The following is a 20,424-nucleotide window of genomic DNA, read 5'->3' as shown; positions in this document are numbered from 1 at the left end:
ATAAAACTTGTCGCTTTTAAAATTTTACCCATCCTTTCCATTTTTAATAAGGAAGTGCAAAAATGTGATCGGCTCACATTTATCTTGTAGCATTTTTATGCAATTTCATAAACTACAGAATCACAAACCAAAAGAGGAACAGCTCCAATACTTGTTAAAACTCAGTATCATTTTGTGCTTTGCAAGATAGAAAATTAATTACAACAATGTAAGAAGAAATGTCATGTTTTCCAAAAGGCAATTAGTTATATTACGGAACAATAAAAATCAGTAGTACTTTGTATTTAGTATCTGGAGCCTAAAAATGTCACTTACTAAACACAAAGCTAAAAATTAGCACCAATTTTTGACAATTTTAAGTGAGCGTTTCTTTAGAAGATGGAACACTTAATTCATAACATAGGTTATTTCTCAGAAATTAAGACTGCTATTCCTGTAATTATGAAAACCTGTATTCTCAAAAATAAAACCTCAGAGAAATTGTATGTAACTCAGAAAGAAAAGGAAGGCAAAACTAATCTACAAGTGAGAAATACATACGGAATTATCTCCCCTTTTCATATTTGTACAGATCTATTAAAAACACAGACAAGACTACTGAAGTCTTATTATTTCTTATTCAAGTGAATGAAATTATTAAAAGAAAATACTATTTTTATTCAGTTTTTACCTTTGCAAATGGTAAACAGTCTTTATCTGCTTCCTTGTCTTTTACTTCGAAGTCATAAAGTGCTTTGCACTGAGGCGGAGGTTGAGGTAAAGGTTTAATAATCTGAACAAAGTTGGTAGGAAAAAAGCCATGGATGCCATTGACTTCTCCATGATACCAATTTTCATCCACCTGTCGACGCAAAATGATGATGTCTCCTTTATTGAACTTAAGATCTCCAGGTTCTTTTCCCTCATAGTTGTACAATGCTTTGGCACATGGTAACTGAGGTACACCCTAAAGAAAAGGAAAAAAGAAAAGATTGCTAGAATTAGGTAAACATTACTAAACTGAAGTTATATTGCATTATTTGGGGGACTATGCATGCTGATGTATAAGAATTCATAGTAAAATTACACATAATATAATTATTTCACTGTAGCAATTCTTCTGGTTTTACCTAAACAGCTTCAGTTCCATACGGTCTTAATTATCATTTTCCTCTAAATTTCATGATTTCCAGTAATGCTGCAATATTGAGACACCAAAGAAGCAAAATAAAAAGCATTATATTTTAACCCTTACATACAAATTCACTAAACTTATCAGTTCAATATTAAAAAGAAGCAAAAAAACAACAACACATTACTGGGAAAAAAAAAAAAAAAACAAAACAGACTACTGAGAAGTGCTCTGACCACTCGAGAGAGCCGACAGAAGAATTCTGCAAGAAAATGCAGCATCAGAATAACAAATTTGCTGTACAACCTTTGGGGCATGTTTTCTGCCTGTCTTGCTTCCTTATTAATGAGGAGCATGAGGACATAAGGGAGGTGTTTTCCAGCCTGAAAAACAAATCTCACTTGATTAAAGGTGAGAGATTTCATCCTGGAACAACCCCTTTTATTTATTTATTCTTCAAACATGGCAAAAAGAATTACTGAATAAAACCAGTTGAAGGTTTGTATCCTTGGGTTTTCTTTTGATTCCTCTATAATAACTTAAAACTATAGGTCATTAGTGCTGCTCTTGAATGCATGTCAGAAACATTACAAAATAATACAGTGTCATCTTTCCTTAAAGAGTGAGCCTCTACAACTCCAGTATTAGGGCTTGTTCTTTCAAAACTCTTCTCTCTCCAAATTTAAGTATTTAGAAGGGAGCTCAACCCTTTAATGATGTAAACAGCAGTAACTTCCCTTACCAACACAGTTTTTTCCGTAACGAAGACAACATTTATTTCAACTACAGCACAGCATTTTACATCTTTAATGCAATCCCATACAGAAAAGATAAATTGTAATGAATTTCAACATTGGCAGTATTATTCACCATGGTCTACGCCATAATACATCTCTCCTCTCATGTTTTCTACCACAACAGATTGTAAATTGAAGTTGAACACGCAATATCTCAGGAAGTATGCAATGTAAGAAAATTCTCAGAAGGAATTACCACTTAAGAGACTGTGTCATTATTCAGAAGGCAGAGTACTTCATAATTTATTTCATATTTACCACTTACAATTCTGTCTTTCAATATAATCCCATTTCTCTGGGTACCTTTAATTTTTGTGCATGGCTTTATAATCATAATAATTACATGAACAAGTAAGTGGTATCTTAAAGATTAGCTTATTTAATAAGTTTTCTTTCTATATCAAAACGTCAAAGGAATTATACATATATTTATTCATATATATACACACATACACACACAAAGGTACAGATGAGTATGATTTACACATGAACACAGGCAAACCACAGTTCATTCTAGCGCAGCCAGCATGGGCACTAAAACTATTATATTATCAGTATTCATACAAATACTCACAAAATCTAGTGATCTTCAGACTGATGCAAACAGTACTTTTCTTCACGATCACACTTACTGGTATTGGTGCACATTATAAACAGCAATGGCACACTTTATGAGCCCAGATGGGGAAAATGACTAAGATATCAACTAGAGTTTGTAGGCTCTGACTGACCAAAGGGGAAATTCAGAGCCACAAAAGAAGCATGCCTCTATATAACAGAGGAAGCACCACTTGCTTATCCATTTCCCCCCCAAATAAAAACAAACAAACAACAAGAATCCTTCTGCACTTCAGCGATTACAATCCAAAGAGCTACTTGGTAGAAAGAGGGCTCTGAGCAGTTAGAGCTATGACAAGACAATTTCCTTTCTCTCTTGTGCCGAGGTTGTCACCAGGGCTGTCCCTGGGCGCTCACCCAGTGGTCCCCAGAGAAAGCCACCTGTGTCCCTGTACCAAGGAAGAGCTTAAAGATTGGGTCTGTGTATGAAATATGGTCAGAAAAAATCCCTTTTTGGAGATGCAAACAAAACCAAAACAAGACAGGAGTGTGAGTGGAACAGATCCTGTCAAAGGATCTGCACTTGTTCTCAGCCAGGTTACCAACAATTAAGGAGAAAAGGATTAAATGACTTGGGAGAGAAAGAAGGCGAATGCCTTTTCCTTCTGCAGCAGGCAAAGGATAAAAGGGGAAGGCTGGGGTGGGTTATGGCCCACCACCGTGCCCTGTACATGCGTGGCCTGCCCGGGCAGCCCTCAGGGGCCCAGTGGTCGCAGCTCTTGGCTGCCACGCTCAGCGGCCTCCCCTCTGCCCCTCCGCCTGCTCACCAGGAGGGCAGGCCGCGACGATAACGCTGAGCCAGAGTTTACAGTTCACTCCCCGTCTCTCGCTTGGCTAAACATGAAAGGAAGGCTTTGGAAGAAAAACTTTGCAGTCTACCCTGAGGTTTGCAGCTGCCATTTACCCTGGGGCTCTTTGAGGAAGCAACCAAAGAACAGACCAAAAAAAATAACCATTTTAGGAAATGAAAATTTAAAACCCAGAAGGACGTCATGCAAAATAGGTTTCTTAAAATTATTTCCTCAGTCATCCTCATACAATAACAAATATTCAGATTTTTAATGCTAATGCTTAAATGCAAACTGTTTAAATTCAGTTTTAGCTAAGGCATGGATATACATCCAAAGACTCCTTTACAGAAAATAACATACAGTGACATCAAAACCAACAGCTGAACAAGAATATCAAAAAGAGCATATGCATCCATTTATATATGAGGCTGGGATTTCTTAGATTTCCCTGTATTTCTTCTCCTCATCCAGATATTTTGTCTTAGAAACCTACAGAACTCCTGTGCGGTTCTCTTTGGATTTATACGTTCTCTTTAGTCACCTTATTTCTAGCTTTCCTTTTACTTTTTAATGGACAACTGTATGTATGTTTCATGAGCTTAAGCCAAGAGAAACTTATGCCTGCACAGAAACACGAGATCTGATTTCCTTTTAAAAAGAAGTTTCTGTGGCAGAGGCCCAAGCATAAATGTGCTTACACTGGCATAAAACAGTGCTCATTGCGTAACTTATTTCACTTGGACAACCAGCGCAAGCTGAAGGAGCAAAACTACCACCTCCCCTCCTGCTGCCACCACGGAAACGAATTCGGCAGGTAGCGGGGCAGCCGCCTCCTGGCCTCCTCCCAGCCTCCCACTGCGGCGCTGACGCTGGCCTCTGCACTCCTGCAGGCACATCGTCCCATCCCGCTGCGGCTGCTGCTGGGACGTGCCCTGGGTTCTCCCGTCAGCCAGCTGAATTCACCCGTGTTACCTGCTCAGCTTTCAGCTGTTTGAGATTCCCAGACACTGAGTGTCTTCAAGGGAGCAGGTAGGCTTTTTACTGAGCACTGGACAGACAGAAAAGCTTTCTGAAACTGCCTAGATGCAAAACCAAAGCCTATCAGCCTCCACAAACACTGGCCTGCTCAGACAGCTCAGCAGCAGCTTTTATGCCCAGCCTTCCAAAATTACCTCTGCCTTTCCTTAGAGAAAGTCTAAAACTGGGAGTTACTATCATTTTGATCTGTGTTGTAAAAGGATCTTTAATAATCGTCAATTATTTGCAATTCTATTACAGGTCAAGACAGAAAAATGATTATTTTTCTATTTTTACTTGCATTTCCATGGAGTTCCTCAACCAAACTAAGTCACTAATCACGAGCACAAGATGAGAAATCAATGATTCCTGAAAATCTCCAATTACACAGCAATTTTAAGTACAATAACTTCAGTGCTATCAAGGTGCCTTTATCAGTATAACATTTTTTGCCTTAAGAACCAGTATTGTAAGACACACTTGGTTGCCAGCACAAACTGCCTTTACATAAGAGAGGTGTTTGTTAATATGCTGCAGGAACTACAGCAGCCAGCGGGTTGGCAAGGCAGATTTGGGTCAGGCGAGCTCTCTGCATGTACCTTCTGCAGTACGTGCAGGCATACCCAAGATCTCATCTTCTGACTCCTATTCAAAATAAACCTTTTCAATTACAACATATTGTCCCTTTTAATCTTCTTGTTCATTCTCCTTCATCTTGTTGATCTTCTGACTCAGATCTTTCAATCACTTTTAATTTTTTTTAAATATGTATTTTTCTTCTCTTACCTTGTTTGGCCTTTACCAAGCTGCTCAGCCCTATCTAAGCAGATCATCCCATGTCATAACTACAGCTTTTTCATGTCTCTTTCATCTAAGCTGGCTCCAACACCTTTTTCTGAGTCTTAATTTAAAGCCACCTGATCTGTCTGATTTGCAGAGCTATTTTCTTCGTTTCAGCCTCCTTTGTTCTTCCTGTAGCTGTGCTTAAATTTTCATGTATTGTAGGACAAAGCTTATGTGAACACTTTGCTGAAAACCTTCTTAAACTGCTTACATTAATGTTTCCTTCAGTAGGATTTCCTTCTAAGCAAAGGAAACATGCTCCCTTCTTTAAGTCATACATGTACTGCTGTCACCAGAACAAATCAGGTACTCAGTTTTACAGAACACACAAACCTAGAAGTTTAATATTTTAAACTAAATCTTCCCATTTCTTTTTGTGTTCCAGAACATGAAGTGTCTCCATAACACAGGAAGAACATTAAAAGCTGCTCCTTGCATTTTTTTTTTATTTTTATTTTTTTTAACTAATCTAAGGAATGATACAAACAAGGTCAGATGTGCTCCAAGAGGCTAAAGTGTAGTATTATTAACCTGCACCCAACACTAAATTAGTAATGGAATCAATTTTGCATACTTTCACCATCACAACTTTCTTGGAAGATTGCAAAGGTCATGAGTACAAATGTAATGATTTCTATTTATAGAGCTTCTGAGGTACCTGCCATATGAATGATAAAAATGTGAGATTGCTTCTATAAGGAGGCTCTATCAGGTTGTCAGCATGCTGTAGTAACCATAAAAACAAACCTTTGGCATCACATGATGTAAATTACTATTGCTCTCCTGAGTATACTAAGTCAATATCTGACAGTTCACTTTTTTCTATGACAGCTCCTTAGATTAGGGAAGTAGGTGATGTTAATGTGGGTAAGTATATCCATTTCCACTAGCTTCTAACGATATAGCTGTACTAGATCTCCTTGTTCTCAGCATACCTACAAAATAACCACACATTTGACTTAAAACAGTAACAAGATTTGTAATTGTTTGAAACTGGCATGTTTAAGTACAGATAGCTGTGACTTGGTGCAGTTTTTAACTTTAGTAAAAGTTGCTATTTTAAATAAATAATGTTAAGAGAACATTAGCTGGCCAGGTTACCCCTGAAATCCACCCATGTGCAATTTATCAGTGACCAACATAATAATTTTCAAGCAAGATTACTTTTTTATCCCAGTCCCCTCCCCCTTTTTTTTTCATAAACCACAACTGCATCAACATATTTGTTATACTTTTCAAAAAACTAAACAACTGCAATCAGGAAAAAGATCGATTCTCAGTAAATGAAGGAACTGACCAGTATTTTTACAATTATTTAATGTAACAGTCAAGTTAAAATCTATTTTGTAGACTTGCAAAGCTTCACTGCTACTAGCTAACTATCAGAGATCACAGTAATTTTTTTCTGTACTAATGCGAATACCTGCTAATTAACAGCAATACTACCTCTAGACGTAATAGCGTGTGACATACCAGAATACTATTAAAGTAAAAGGACTTTAACTTCCAAGTTTCAGCCAGCTAACAGCCTGGAGTTGCGAGCACTCCTAGAGCCCTTTGACTACCCAAGTCTTTCAAGGCCTTTATCAGTTAACTTTGCTCTTGGCAAATTTCGGCAGAACTTCACAAGATTGGCTCAGGAAAACCCTGCATTTTGTAATAGGAGGGTTGCTTGCATTTCTCCTCACTTAATTCTTGTACGTTGTTTTGAGGTAAATTACCAGTGGCCAGCTCAAAGTGACAGAATTGGTTTATGAAAGCCATTTTTGCTTCATCTGCCTTAACTGCTTTTAGCATACATAGAAGAAAATATTTTGGCATTTTTTATTGTCTGATGTCAAGAAATAAATACAAGGTTGTTTAATATAGGTATGAGAAACTGTCTCCCACAAAGGTGTTTTGAAATTAAAAGCTGGAATACAGGAGAATGAAAGGAATTTAAAAATGTTGCCTTAGGGCCGAAACAATCAGACTAATAACATGAAAGGTTAGAAAGGGACATTTACAAAGCTTCCCAAAGGCACTTAGCCTAGTCGCTTTCTGTGCAATACCTGTGTTTTTGAAAACTTTTAAAATGAAAAAAATCAGTGTCTTCAGAATGCCAGCTTCTCTCCTTATCCTGTCAGGAACACAATGTTCTCAGCTACTTACTTTTCCACGGACTGTTAAATAAAGTTTTAAACACTTTCCACTAAACTAAGCTCTCAAAATAAACAAAAAAGGAAGCAAAAACATAGGGAAAAAAAAAAAAAAGTAGAATGAAGAAAAGAATTATGCTCTGCACAGCATATGTCCCCAAATACATTAACTATATGCACTCAACAGGTTAAAGATTCCTTTTTCCATTGGGAGGGGGAGGCAAAAAAAAAAAATAAAAAAGAAGCAGCACAGGGCAACCAGACGGTATACAAGTCAAACCCGGGAAGACTAAGGTAACTTTCAAGATCCAAGAAAGAATTTGGGCCTGCATTCTTACTGATTGTGAAGAGGAATGCCAAAGCATATCAGACAATTTCATTCCAAGTCTTTAAATTTTTTTGATTCATTGTTTACCACAAAACCATTTTGTTTTGAAAAAAATAGATCCTTGAAAGAATCCAAACAAAAATTTAAAGGGTACACTAAAGTAGCGCTAAGATGTTTATATAAATTGTTCTTCTCAAAAGCAAAGGCTCGCTTTAAAGATCTGCTCTTACAGCTGCTATACCAACCCTGTTGGTTAGCCTGAAAACGCTGCTAGTCCCATGGGTTTTCTCTTGGTATGTTATGACTGACTGCTGTTTGATGTCTCCATAAAACTGTTAATTTTTCTTGTCCCAATGCCATTTCAGAGTACAGCAATGCGGATTTCCTAATCTGTTTAGGGACCTCAAATTGTTCTGCAGTATAATTTTATTCCATTTCACTTAAACTCTTTCACCAACATGTTTTTCAAAGCATTCTGTTCTCATGTAATATCATCTATGGCTTCTAATACTAGAAAACTGCATCCCTCAAGCAGAATAAAGAAGGAAGACACTCGGCTGTCTTGGCAAGCCTACATACAGAGGAGCAGTACAACTGGGAGACAGCGTAGCAGGGCTTAGCAGTCCCACTGCAAACTGCACTGAACAGCTACATATCCCTGAAGAGGTCTCAGCGTGGGGTAGGAGTTTTAAAATGTATTTAGTGCTCCCCAGCCATATCCAATTTGTCAAAACTAAAACCCCTGGGGACTTCCCAAGTTACACTGGTATGTGTCAACACTAAGTGCTTTGGAAAGTTTTGCTGTTTCTACTTTCTCAACATACACTTATGAAAGTGCAAGAAACTTACCTCACAGGTATTAACTTCATGAAGAAAAAGTTAGGAAAATTATCCTTTTTAAAAAACTGTCAAGAACATCTACTCCATGTAGATGCAATAGATTAGAGATCCAAAGTTGTGAAGTTGTATTTATATTTTTCCTGCCAGTTTGAGAAAAGTCACTTATCTTTGCAATCATAAGGCACAGACTTTTTTTTTTTTTTTTTTTTAGGAAAGAAAACTGAATCAGAAAAATGGAGAGAAAATAAGCAAACAAAAAATATCAGGATAATGTACATGTAGGTGAAGAGTCTGTCAAAGAACTGGGAAAAAGACGTAAAAGACTTATAAAGATCACACCTTAAGTAGTTCTCCATGGTACCATTGAAGCTCAGAATCCAGAGCTATTCAGTTGATCAAAATGCCAAATTCCTAGACAGCATTTCTGCTTTTAGCAAGAATCCTGATTTTACCTAGTAGCTTAGTAAGTGCCTGTTATAACTATTCACTCCCCACCCAAAATCTGGGAAGTCTGATAACTTTCCTGTGCCAATAGCGATCCTTCAACACCACCTGCTTTTTTATTTGCTTGTATGAAGAACTTTTGATTGTTTCCACAAGATCACCTAAGGTGCAAAAAACCCCTCTGAAAACTATCAAACTACAGACCACATCTGAGCATTACATTCTTTCCCACACAGCTATTGTGCAGCCTTCCCTTTTCACTCTTCATTTCACTTTCCACGTAACCTGGAAATTCCACATCTGTGGCACTTTTCACTGCTCCGCAAGTTCCTTCTTACCCTTCTAACACAGGTATCTGGGATTTACTCTCCCTGTCAAAAACCATACATGCAATTGTACAGACAGCTGAATAATTAATTCCCAAGGGAGATGCACACCATTCTCAACTCCAAGTCCAGATTCAATAAAAAATTCTCATGCAAACCCAAAGCAGTCTTCTTTCCCATTGGCTTAGTGGGAGCCAGCTAGAGATACCACCTGCTCTCGCGTGCATACCCAGAAACAAAGCATCAGAAACTGCGGCTCTCATTTGAAACCTGTCCTATTAACCAAACAGCCATCTAAGAAATGCACCTGGTAAGTTTTTATCAGTCACCAGAAGAAAAAAAAACACAACAACAAACAAACAAAAAAACTATTGATCCAACTAAACGTTTTCAAAACTGCATTGCTGTAACCTATACAGCCAGTCTAGCAGACACATTTTACACGATGAGAAGTCCTACCATGCATATGGTCGCTGAAGAAGGAAGATACAGGGACACATAGTCAGCATCATCTCAGAGAAAGGAAACATCTTGCAGTGCTAAGAAACAACCCCTTTTTCTCCTTAATACATTCTTTTTCTTCTAATTAACACAAAACCTACTGTACTAGAAGGAAGCAAGAGGCAGCTTCCATAACCCCATGGGGTACTGCTAACAGCTCGAAAAGATTACAATATTAACATGGTATTGCCAGGCTGTGCTGGAGTAATGGTAAGAAACAAACAGAAATGTTTATGTCCTTCACCTGTCTTAATGTGACTAATCAGAATACATCTCCTCTTCCATTTTTGCATTAAACTGAAGCCACTGATATGGGCATAGTATGCATTTTTTACTGAGCACACCTCAAATTCTCTCACAAATCCAAGCTTTATAACACCCCTTTACAAAACACATTATTTGGTCACTTGTACAAAAAAGTTTCTGTTTAATGCAGAAGACGGGGGCATCTGACTTACTAGCAAAGCACTGAAACACAGAAGGCTCTGTTCATGCTGGTATTTTACCACAGGTATCAAAAGCCCCAAAGGGTTTATCAACAATGTAAAAATTTCAGAGTAATGCTCTGTATTGTTTTTGAAGGGTTTTACCCTTTGAATACAACTCGGGCTCTGCTCGCTGAGATATGAAAATCATTCTGTTTACTTATTGCACCAAGAAAAGGAGAGGGAATTCCACACGTAAAGACAAACACACTCACGCACAGAGAATAAATGAGGAATCAGATTGCCAAGAGCAAAGTCTTACTGAGCTTTGAAGGTGAGGAGTTTGAACATGATGTAGAAGGAGCAAAGCCAGCAAATGACTCTGAACAAGGGAGTGACTTGGTGAGATCATTCTTGATGAGATCAGCATGAAGAAATGTACCTTTAATCTCTCAATACTTTGCTGCCAAAAATTGGGCAATGGAACAAAACAGTTGCAAAAGAAGAAGTTGCTGTATCCTTTTGATGAAAACCTATCACAGTTGACGTGCACGTCTTCTCATCTGAGCATGTTTTGCTTTCCATTATGCTCAAGTGTTAATGCTGCCAAAACAGCACACGGTCTAAAATTAAAACGACTCTATCAATGATACTGAAAAAACAAAGTAACCACACGCAGCTCTCCCACCCCAATTAGAATTTTTAAAATCTGAGATAACATCTGACATTCCACTGCTTGATGAGAAGGTGTTTGGGGGTTTATTTCCTGTCATCATCAGTATTTTGTAAATGTTCAGGTGTTTGTCCCATCTTTTGGACGAACATGACATTGCTGCCACACATCCTCGTTTGGTGCCACATGCAAGCTTTCTGCCAGGATCTGGAAAGAGTCCCGCCAGGCTTCATGTGGAAGCAATACCATGCCTCCTTCCCCGGAGACCCCATCACTTCCTCGAGATTCTTTCGGAACCTATTTAATCTCCTTTAATGTCCTGACTTCAAACAGCCCGGTGCCTACTGTGAAAAGCAAAGGTGCTAATTTTAGCTGTCACTGTAGAATACACGAATGTACGTATGCTATGTATGTGCAGTAAATGACAAACTCCATTCACTATTTTTACATACCCTTTAAATTTTTCTTGCCTCAAAACTTCCTGAAATTAAATTTTTGCTTTCAAAACATTTTATGGTACTCCCCTTGAAGCAGCTGGTTGGCCTTTTGAAAAGACAACTAATCCTAGCCAAATTATACATTTTTTGCAAGATAAACGTTCCTTATTGTAACAAAAAGGCTGAGCGAGCCAGAAAAGTGCTACATTAACATTTATCTCCTGTGCAGTGACAAGCTGGGCTCTGTACCTCACGGTTGCTTCAGCCAGACTGTAAAGGTAGACCAAAAGCACAGCTACAGCCAGCCTCTGCTCAGCGCAGTCCTGCTGGAAGGGGCTTGAATCCAGCTCACAAGCTGAAACAGAGAGCACTGTACCTGGCGTTTCGCACTGCTCCCAGCAACAGCATTAGCAGGGAGGTGTTAGTGGGGACCCAAAGTGACTTGCTAATACAGGTAACCTCAAAGTTTTCTCAGCCTGAAGGTTTCAGTCCTCTGACTTTCCAACATGAAACATGCCATAACAGAAAACGTTTTCTTCAAAATAATACAGCTAGTTCTCACTTTAGCCGGGTTAATCCCACTAAAAGCTTATTCCATGAAAATTAATTCCATGGTATTCAGAGAGATTTCTGCCATAACCTGTCTTCTACGGACAGTAAAACTGCTCGGATAAAATGACTAATAACAACAACAGACTAGATAAGAGAAAGCCCTTCCAGTGGGCTGAGACCATGCACTTCTGGAGCAATTTTAACTTCTAAACCTTTAAGGAGCCTGTAAGGTCCTACTGCATAAGCACCTCCTACCTCTGAGACTCCATAGTAAGCAAAATTAATAACCACCTACGTTCACAAGGAGGGAATGCACAGAATAATTACATTCCACAAAGAAATTCCAAAGAGCAACTCACAAGAAGTACAACTCTCTCATTTAGATAAAAAGTATTTTAATTACGTGGTTCAATCGTAACGCACTGCAATAGGAAAGCACTGCTTTGGAGCCAAGAGTTAAGAATCAGATAGGATAATGAAAGGCTGATGACTCTTTAATTCTCTCTCAACTACTCACGCTACTAAACTGGCTGAGATATGTTTGGAAAATAGATGTCATTAGTGCGACCTCTGAGGTCTCTGATTCACACTCTGGCATGGCCTGACGCAGGATGACTCGCAGAGTAGGACGCTCCAATGGACTGAAACTCCACGAGCTGCTGGGGATTTCTTGTCCCCGCTTCATTGTCTTGCTAGGACAGCTTGCAACTTAGGGCCCGCCGCTATCGGGGCTGGCTTTTCTCCCATCTTACATGCTATTCTACTTCACCTAGACAGAATCACAAAGATCAAACACTCTTCAAAAAACAAACAATAACAACAACAACACAACCTGCAAATATGCAGTAGAAACGCTATGAATCACAACTCTATTAACACTTGGTAATTGTTTCACTTGGCACAGTTGTGTGAATTGGTGTTGATGCTGATGCAAAAATACTGTCCTGAAGAAAAAGCCTTAAAGATACACTCTTGTAGGTGCAAAACATGCGTGTGGTATGACAGTACTGATGTTAGGCCAATATACGTGCAGTTGTCACCTACATTCAACTTTCATGCAAGGAAAACACTTCAACCCCTGAACTAGCTCCAAGTGAAACAACTTGTAAGCAACAAAACTCCCACATTTCTTCTAACTGCCCTCCCTATCAAGTTTTGTTGACATTCAAATTCTTCTCTTGATCACTGAACTCTGTTCTCTCTCTCTGGGTCAGCTGAGGTTTAGCATTTGATCTGGCCTTACACAGTTTCGGAAAGCACAGTACAAAAATCCTGATGCCTGCCACAAAGCAGGCCGTCCAAAATTTGCTGCCTTCAGTAGAGCTAGTTTGTAAGTCTGTCCCCACACTGCCTGAAAGCCCGCATTTAAGATTGTTCCTAAAGAGCTCATTAAACCACTTCTTCCAGAGAACTACCAAGTCAAATAGAAAATGGTGACAGACAAACCACTTACGCCTTCCATTAGGAGGTCTCCACTGGCTTACCATGCTGCAAAGGTTCATGTGGTTCTTAATGTGCCTGTGTAATGCTCGGTAGCTCTAGTCCATTCTTTATCATCACTCTTCTGGTTACAGAAAGCCATAATTTGCAGTAATCATTATTCTCCCTTTCCCGCACTTGCTATGTGAGACTAATTTTGCTCAATTTTTAAGTTATTTTTTCAGCTGTGTTGAAATAGCCCATTTGAGTCACCAAATACATGCATTGGGGGTTGCTTACACTGCATATAGCTTACCATCTTTCTAAGCAACCATTATTTGTCTTGAACTTCATTGTCACAGCCAAAAACGGCTGAGGTCCCAAACCAGGAATTTATATTTCAGTCATATTTTATATATTTCACTACATTCTCTAAGGGAAAATAATTAACTATATTTTTAGAAACTACAATTATATTATTGCAAGCTGCAAAAGGTCTTCAAAATAAGGCTGTTATCCTGAAGAATTTCAGTTTGATGGAATTCTTCCTTTGTATTACATTAAGTGCTTAAGGAGAAAGTAATTCTTTTCATTTTCTAAAACATTTTTTTATTATTTTTATTTCATTTAAATAGTTGACAGCTAATTGTGTGTAATCTTTGCTCTCTTCTTTCTCCAAATACTATTTAAGGTCTTCTCACATTTACCAGTAGATTAACTTTCCTTAAATACAATGTTACCCTGATTATAACTCATAGTATGTATTAGTTATAAATCCTGGAATACACAGAAGCCAGGCTATAATACAGAGGGTCCACTCCCAAATGCATTCACAACCCTTACAAGCTGTTGTTTACAGCTATCTGCAGGTAATTCCCATATTCTCTATATTGATAATAAACCCTGAAAAGGTACTCAGAAACTCAGGATTTAACAAATCAGCACGGTTATATTAACGTTACTGTTATTGTCACTGGTGTAAGATCTCCTCTAAAAGATCTCTAAATAGAAGGATCAAGTCACACAAGCACAAGCTCAGCAGCATTTACACAGAAGTGGCACGTGGATAATTGCACTTGTGACTGAATTACAGAAGCACATGAAAATTGGCATGTTGTTCCAGTTTCTGTGATTTTCAGTCTTCTGATTTTAAGTATTTATTTCAAAACTGCAGGCTTTACAGTTATTTAAATATATACTCTGATATATTCAGAAATAAATTCTTCTAGCTCAAAAAAAAAAAAAAAAGGCCAGAAAGGAGTCTGCAGTTTCAAAATCTGAAAGTAGTTACCTCTGAACTTGATTTTCTCCTTTTCTTTAAACATGAGAGTTTGGAGGGCCCCCTCAGCCCTATTCTGGATGCTTTGAGTTGCTGGTAACAGAGACTAAATAGTATTTAATGTTACTTAAGAGACTGGGAGCACAGGAAAAATACAAGCAAACCACACAGCAGCAAGCACATTCAAAGCATGCTTTCTCTTGTCTGCAGGAAACTCCAGTCTTCCCTATTAACAGACCTCACTGAGTTTTCTCTGGATGGATCCCTTAACACCCTGTGTAATTAAGTAAGCAAAGACCAAAGGAATAACTTTCCTTGATAATGGTCATAAACACAGGAATCCTTATTTTCTAAAGTTGTAAGACTTTCTACATGAAACTACTTCCTTCAGTTCCCTGGATTCAACTCTCAAATTTTACAGACTGAAGAGGGAAAAAAAAAAAAAAGAAAAAAAAAAGCAAGCCGTGGATTTTCTATGTCAACACAACTTAAGACCCAAAGGCAAGGCTACTACAGCTTCTTTTTTTCCCTGAAAGCATCAAATAATAGTAATAAAAAACCCTTCAGTTTCCCCATTTTTTAATAGTATGTTAATTTGTAAAACTCTTGACTGGATTAAAAAATTTAATATTACAGAAGGTCTGTATAGGATAGAACTAAAATCATTTCTAAAGCATGTCTCCATTTTATATTTACAGGGTTTGGGAAACCCCCAAAAAAGTCTCTCCTGGGACATATCAGGGCACTTTCCTTCTAATGTCTCTATTTTGTCTGGGAAGTAGCATGATTATCCTGCAGTACAAATAAAATCCTCGCCTTCAGGAATAGTGTATATAAAACTATCCTCCTCCTAGGTATTCTGCTCTTTTGCATACACACTGTTCTGCAGTCTTCAATTTATCATCCATGCATCAGGCAAAACACATTGCAAATTTATTACATTGCCTAAAGGAAATCAAACCTATTGTCCCGTTATTCATGTCTTCAAATCTAACTTCCTTGCAGTTTTAATGTCTGTGTTAGTAGCTCTTACTTTGTTTAAACTTCAGATGAACAGTAAATAATTAGTTTGACATAAAAACAGCCAAACTGGGCAAGATAGAGTCTCCAGTGCTCCTTGCATCACTATTTTTGTATTTCCCAGACGCAATTGGGAGTGCTAAATACATTCTCTTATTTGTTTTTGCAGAGTTACGCTGCTTGCTGAACAGTTTAGCAGCATAAGGTTTGACAGCTGGCTTTTCCAATTATTTAAATGTTATGGTAGTTTACCAGGTCAGACATGCAGCACCGCCTCTCCTCTCCCCTGCTTGAAAAACAAGACCAAGCCCTAAAAAAAAGAAATCTCTAGGAGTTCACTTAAATAGTTTTGTGAGCACAAACACAGCTTTGGCTTAAATGGCCTCTGCAAACAGACCACTAGCTAGTTACAAGTAAAAGCCTTTCCAGATGTGTACAATGCAGTACAGTTTGGTTTCCTCAAATGTCTTTGCAGCTGATGCAAGCTTGGGTGAAATCTTATTTAATTTCAAGAAGTCATTAAAAATATTCCTTAGCAATTCAATCTACATCTGTAACATTGTCCCTAAAATTAGCTGTACATAACTCTTCTGCTCAAGTTCAACATGTCTTTGATCCCAGTACAGAGGAGCTTAACATATAAACATATCCAAAGCAACCACATTTTACAAATCAGCACTGTCATCGTTACAAATCAGCATGTACTTTGAAAGCATGTTACTGATTTTCTTTTAAAATATTGAAGACAACAATAACAAATGCCACGCATGCTTTGGAAACTGGTTCCGAACAATGAGTGTTATTATTAGCATTTGCTGTAAGCACGAGCTAGAACATAAACCTTAGCAATGTGCATGGGAATCCCACGAGCTGATCACCACTTTATGAAAAATTCCAACTGGTTTGAGATGCTCCACGCTCGCTGGTGAGCCAAAGGCAATTTTGAGCTTGGTTACATTTGAAAAGGAATCCCTGCAGGCTTGGCCGGCTCCGCTCCCCTGTCTACCAGGCGGCATTAAAACAAGCAGGCACGCAGGAAAAGGGAGAGCCGCGTTCGTGCCATCCTCCCCACGGCTCTCTGTGGCTGCTGGCTCTTCAGCGAGGACTTGCACGGCTGGGCGCCAGCTACAGGACTCTCTTCTCCAGCTTGCTGGCAGGGGACACGAGAGGGACACTGGCAAACCCCAGAGAGTGTGGCAACAGCTAACAGGGAGGACACGAGAAGGCATCAGAGGTCCCCACAGTGTTGGAACAGCCCTAAACAAGCAGCTGTCTTAGCCAGAGGGGATTTAGAGTTTAAATGCCTGCCCAGAAAGCTGCACGTGCACCAAATCAGGTAGATGTTCTGGTAGATGTTCTCTCTCCCAGACACATTGGTGGAAAAGAATAAAAACAGCACTTGCTTTTGCTTGGGTGCAGCTGTTTGACTGCTGCGGCTTATTGCTAGCTAATATTCAACATATTGAACAAGAACCAAAATCAGGAAGTGAATGGTAAATTTCTAGGAAACTTGTGGGCATGATACCACGCTAACAGCTACAGCATAACCTCAGCTTCAGCGAAGCACAAACTGAGAGGGGTCAGAGAAGCTCACTCATTAATTAGCTGGGTCTCAGTAACGATCAGGGCTACCCATATCTTGCCACATAAAACCTCACTTTAACAGTTTCTGGTACAAAATACATTATATTGACTTTAGCTCGATATGTTTTCTAAAGCAACATCTGAAGACTTGAAATTTATCGGTCAGTCAGCTGAAATAATTTACTGCTTCTTCTGAATTGTTACTTTCCATTACATCAAGGTAGCTACACAGTCAGTGAAGCAGTTTACATCTTAAAAATACCAGACAGACTGTAATGGCCTTATCTAAAGCATCGCGTTTCATCATGCCAATAAACTTCAAAAACAAGCACAGAAAAAAATAGTTAAAATCATATATAGATACATCAGGTTCGTTTAAAGTCTCCTAAGAATTGACTATTTTCTCCCACTCAAAATGCCCTTTTAAATAAAGGTCTCCCATCAAAAGGAGGAAGACAAAAGGATCCTAATCTAGTTTCTTCAAAGCGGGGTCATCCATAACAACAACTCTGGATTTTCCAAAAAGTGCAGTGATGTGTTGGAACATAGGATGTGCTGAAGTACTGAACTACTTTATGGGAACATAGATAATTACCCCAGCACATCTCCCCTAAAAAGATCATTTTAAGGATGCTTCTTTATTTCTTTTTTTCCTCCTTAGGCACAATTTTTACACCCAAGTTAGCCTCATCAATTAGGACACCAGATTGAATTAGGGAGCCTCTTTTAATAGTATATACAACTGAAATTGCACTAATACATCTAATGCTAATACACCTTCTCAACTTGAATCCTCTAAGATTACACCAACAAAATGGAGTCAAAAGAAATACAAGTTGTAATATTTTTGAATATATTTGGACTGTGTAAAACAAAACAGAATGTAAATTTATCTCTCCCCAGTCAGTTTATCAACTTTTTTTTTTTGTCTTTCCACACACACAGGACATAATGCAAAATTATTTGCTTGTAAATCAGAAGGTACCAATTGAGAAATTGACGTTTATCTTTTAACACAAAGAATTGAAGAAATCTGCCTAACTGCATTTTTTTTCAGGAGTTTTAAAACTATACAAGCTATTTCAAGCAACAAGATGCTGCTTCTATGGCTGTTGGATGTTTAGTAGATGAAAAAGTGTATTCATCTATAACTGCATTTAAGTAGCTGGACTACCATCGAGAACGCAAGTACAAGCCGAACACACTCTCCTTCCTGTCTTTTCTATAATTGATTATGCCTAGCATAGTTAATTAATTTACACACTAAGGAAAGGGTTTTCTACTTCTCCTGTCTTCATTTTCATCCTCTGCTCTCCTCAAAATTAACAGCTCTTTCCAGCATCTTCTAGCAAGAACAGCTTTTCTCTATACACCATCCCCATGAAGCTTCCAAAAAATGCAATATAATAAAAAAGGCACTATTAAATTTCTAAAGCTTTTAGCTTAACCATCCACATTTTAAGGGTGTGGATCGAAGTTTTTTTCTGTAGCACCTGCCAAACAAATTCTCGAAGCAATTAGTATATGCAGCAATTAGTTTATTCCAGCAAAGATGACAAGACAATTCTGCATCATTACCTCTCCAAACATTAGCTGAGCCCTACCGTGTTGCAATTACTGCTACCCAGGATTATTTATTTAAATGCCTTAAAACCTCACTTGTTTCCATCAGATCAAACTAAGTGCAGCACGGAAAGATTTGAGCCAAGAGGTTCCTCTGAGACTGGCACAAAAGGTCTCTGAAAAGGCTTCAATGGCACAAGTACACCATACCCAGACCTGTACCTCCCAGATTAACTGAGCAACAAATCCACTCCTCGGGGAGTATGGCAATTACTCTGATAATGTGACAGACATTCAACTGATCCCTTTCAGAAGCATCAAAAGTGAATTTTCGTTTTGTTTTGTCCAATGATGAAGAGCCACAGAAATTTGCACTATGAACAGAGAAAGGTCTACGGCGATCAACATCTTAATTTATTTGATTAAAATACCCATAAAATAAGGAATTCAATCCAGCACTTGAGTAAAGAAATGAAGGATGGGTAAGGGAATATGGAAGGTGAGAGGGTGAGCATAAAAAGGGCATCGCTGTGTGCAAGCCAGGATATCCTTCCTGAAAGGTATCCTGCACCATTTTTGTATTTACAAAGAACACTATCATTATGACAAAAATAAGGACTTGAATCTAAACACAACTTTTCTCATTAGTTTAAGGAAGTGCTGATATTTTGCTTTGTTTACAGACTGAAACACAAATCATGCAAAGATTTAATAGTTTTCATAAATCAGACTGGTAAGATCCCAGATCTCTGTCAGCCCCACCTCTGGGTCAAGAAGTGTCAGCTCATGGAGGATCTCAGTAGCTCTCATTTTCCCACCTGTCTTTAACCAAAGGGATTTAAAAAAAAAAAAAAAAAAAAACAGAAAAAAATCTATACAATGCCATGCTTAACTTCAGCCAGCCAGGCAACAATCAAAAAGTAATAACCCCAAATCTCTCTCTCTGGAGAGAGGTAGAAGCCAGCAGTACAGAGACTGTACTTCCCCTGTTGATGTCACACTGGGATCTGAAGACGAACAGGATTTCAGCAGAACAACACAGCAACCGCTCCAACAATACAGGTGAAGCAGTCTCATTAGTTCCCTACTGGAAACAGCTTACATTTAGGGACAAGGCAGCTCCTCCGCTGCCCCTCCTTTTCAAATACAACCCGTGTTAAAAACCAGTAACGTGACAGAGTCAAGTCCTCACAGTCAGTGAATGCTGATCTGAGAGTGCCTGCGCAGCTTCACACTAACCCTGTGAACTACCACACCATCTCTAATTACACCATCACTATTTTAACTTTTAGACAAGAGACTGTTATATTCTTCTCTTATCATTGATCAGTTGCCTTAAGTCTCCACCTCCTACTCATTTGACCAGCCCTGAATACTAAATTTTTAGCTGACCTTACTAAGGTTTCAATTATGCTAAGCAAAATAAAGTTGTTCATAAACATTCAAAAATGCTTCACTGAGATGAGGGAGTGATGTAACTTTCATTTTACACATGGAGGCAAAAAGGCTAACAACCTAAACTCCTCATTCCTTTTGGCTGTTTTGTTCTGTTCCTTTCTCTTCTGTGTCCTGGGAAGGAGAGCTGGAAACTGTACAGTGCTTTAGTGACTCATAATACAGGGACCAGCAATGCTAAAACACACAAACACTTGTCCGTATAGGAAACTATTGCACCCTATTGAATTGATTCCATGTTACTAATTAACATTGAAATTTGT

General features: G+C 38.5%; 1 protein-coding gene across 1 annotated transcript in view; it reads right to left on the bottom strand.

The window, feature by feature from the left end:
* The window catches only part of SH3RF1 (SH3 domain containing ring finger 1), an 84,122-nt gene that overhangs the window by 36,640 nt on the left and 27,058 nt on the right, over positions 1 to 20,424 (bottom strand). The window contains exon 3 of the mRNA XM_027456432.3: positions 671 to 946. Coding sequence (XP_027312233.1) covers positions 671 to 946 — 276 coding nt within the window. The remainder of the gene's footprint in view (positions 1 to 670; positions 947 to 20,424) is intronic.

Source organism: Anas platyrhynchos, chromosome 4 (genome assembly GCF_047663525.1).
Source record: "Anas platyrhynchos isolate ZD024472 breed Pekin duck chromosome 4, IASCAAS_PekinDuck_T2T, whole genome shotgun sequence".
NCBI lineage: Eukaryota > Metazoa > Chordata > Aves > Anseriformes > Anatidae > Anas > Anas platyrhynchos.
Note: the sequence above shows the minus strand (reverse complement) of the source record. Positions and strands in the feature narration are given on the sequence as shown.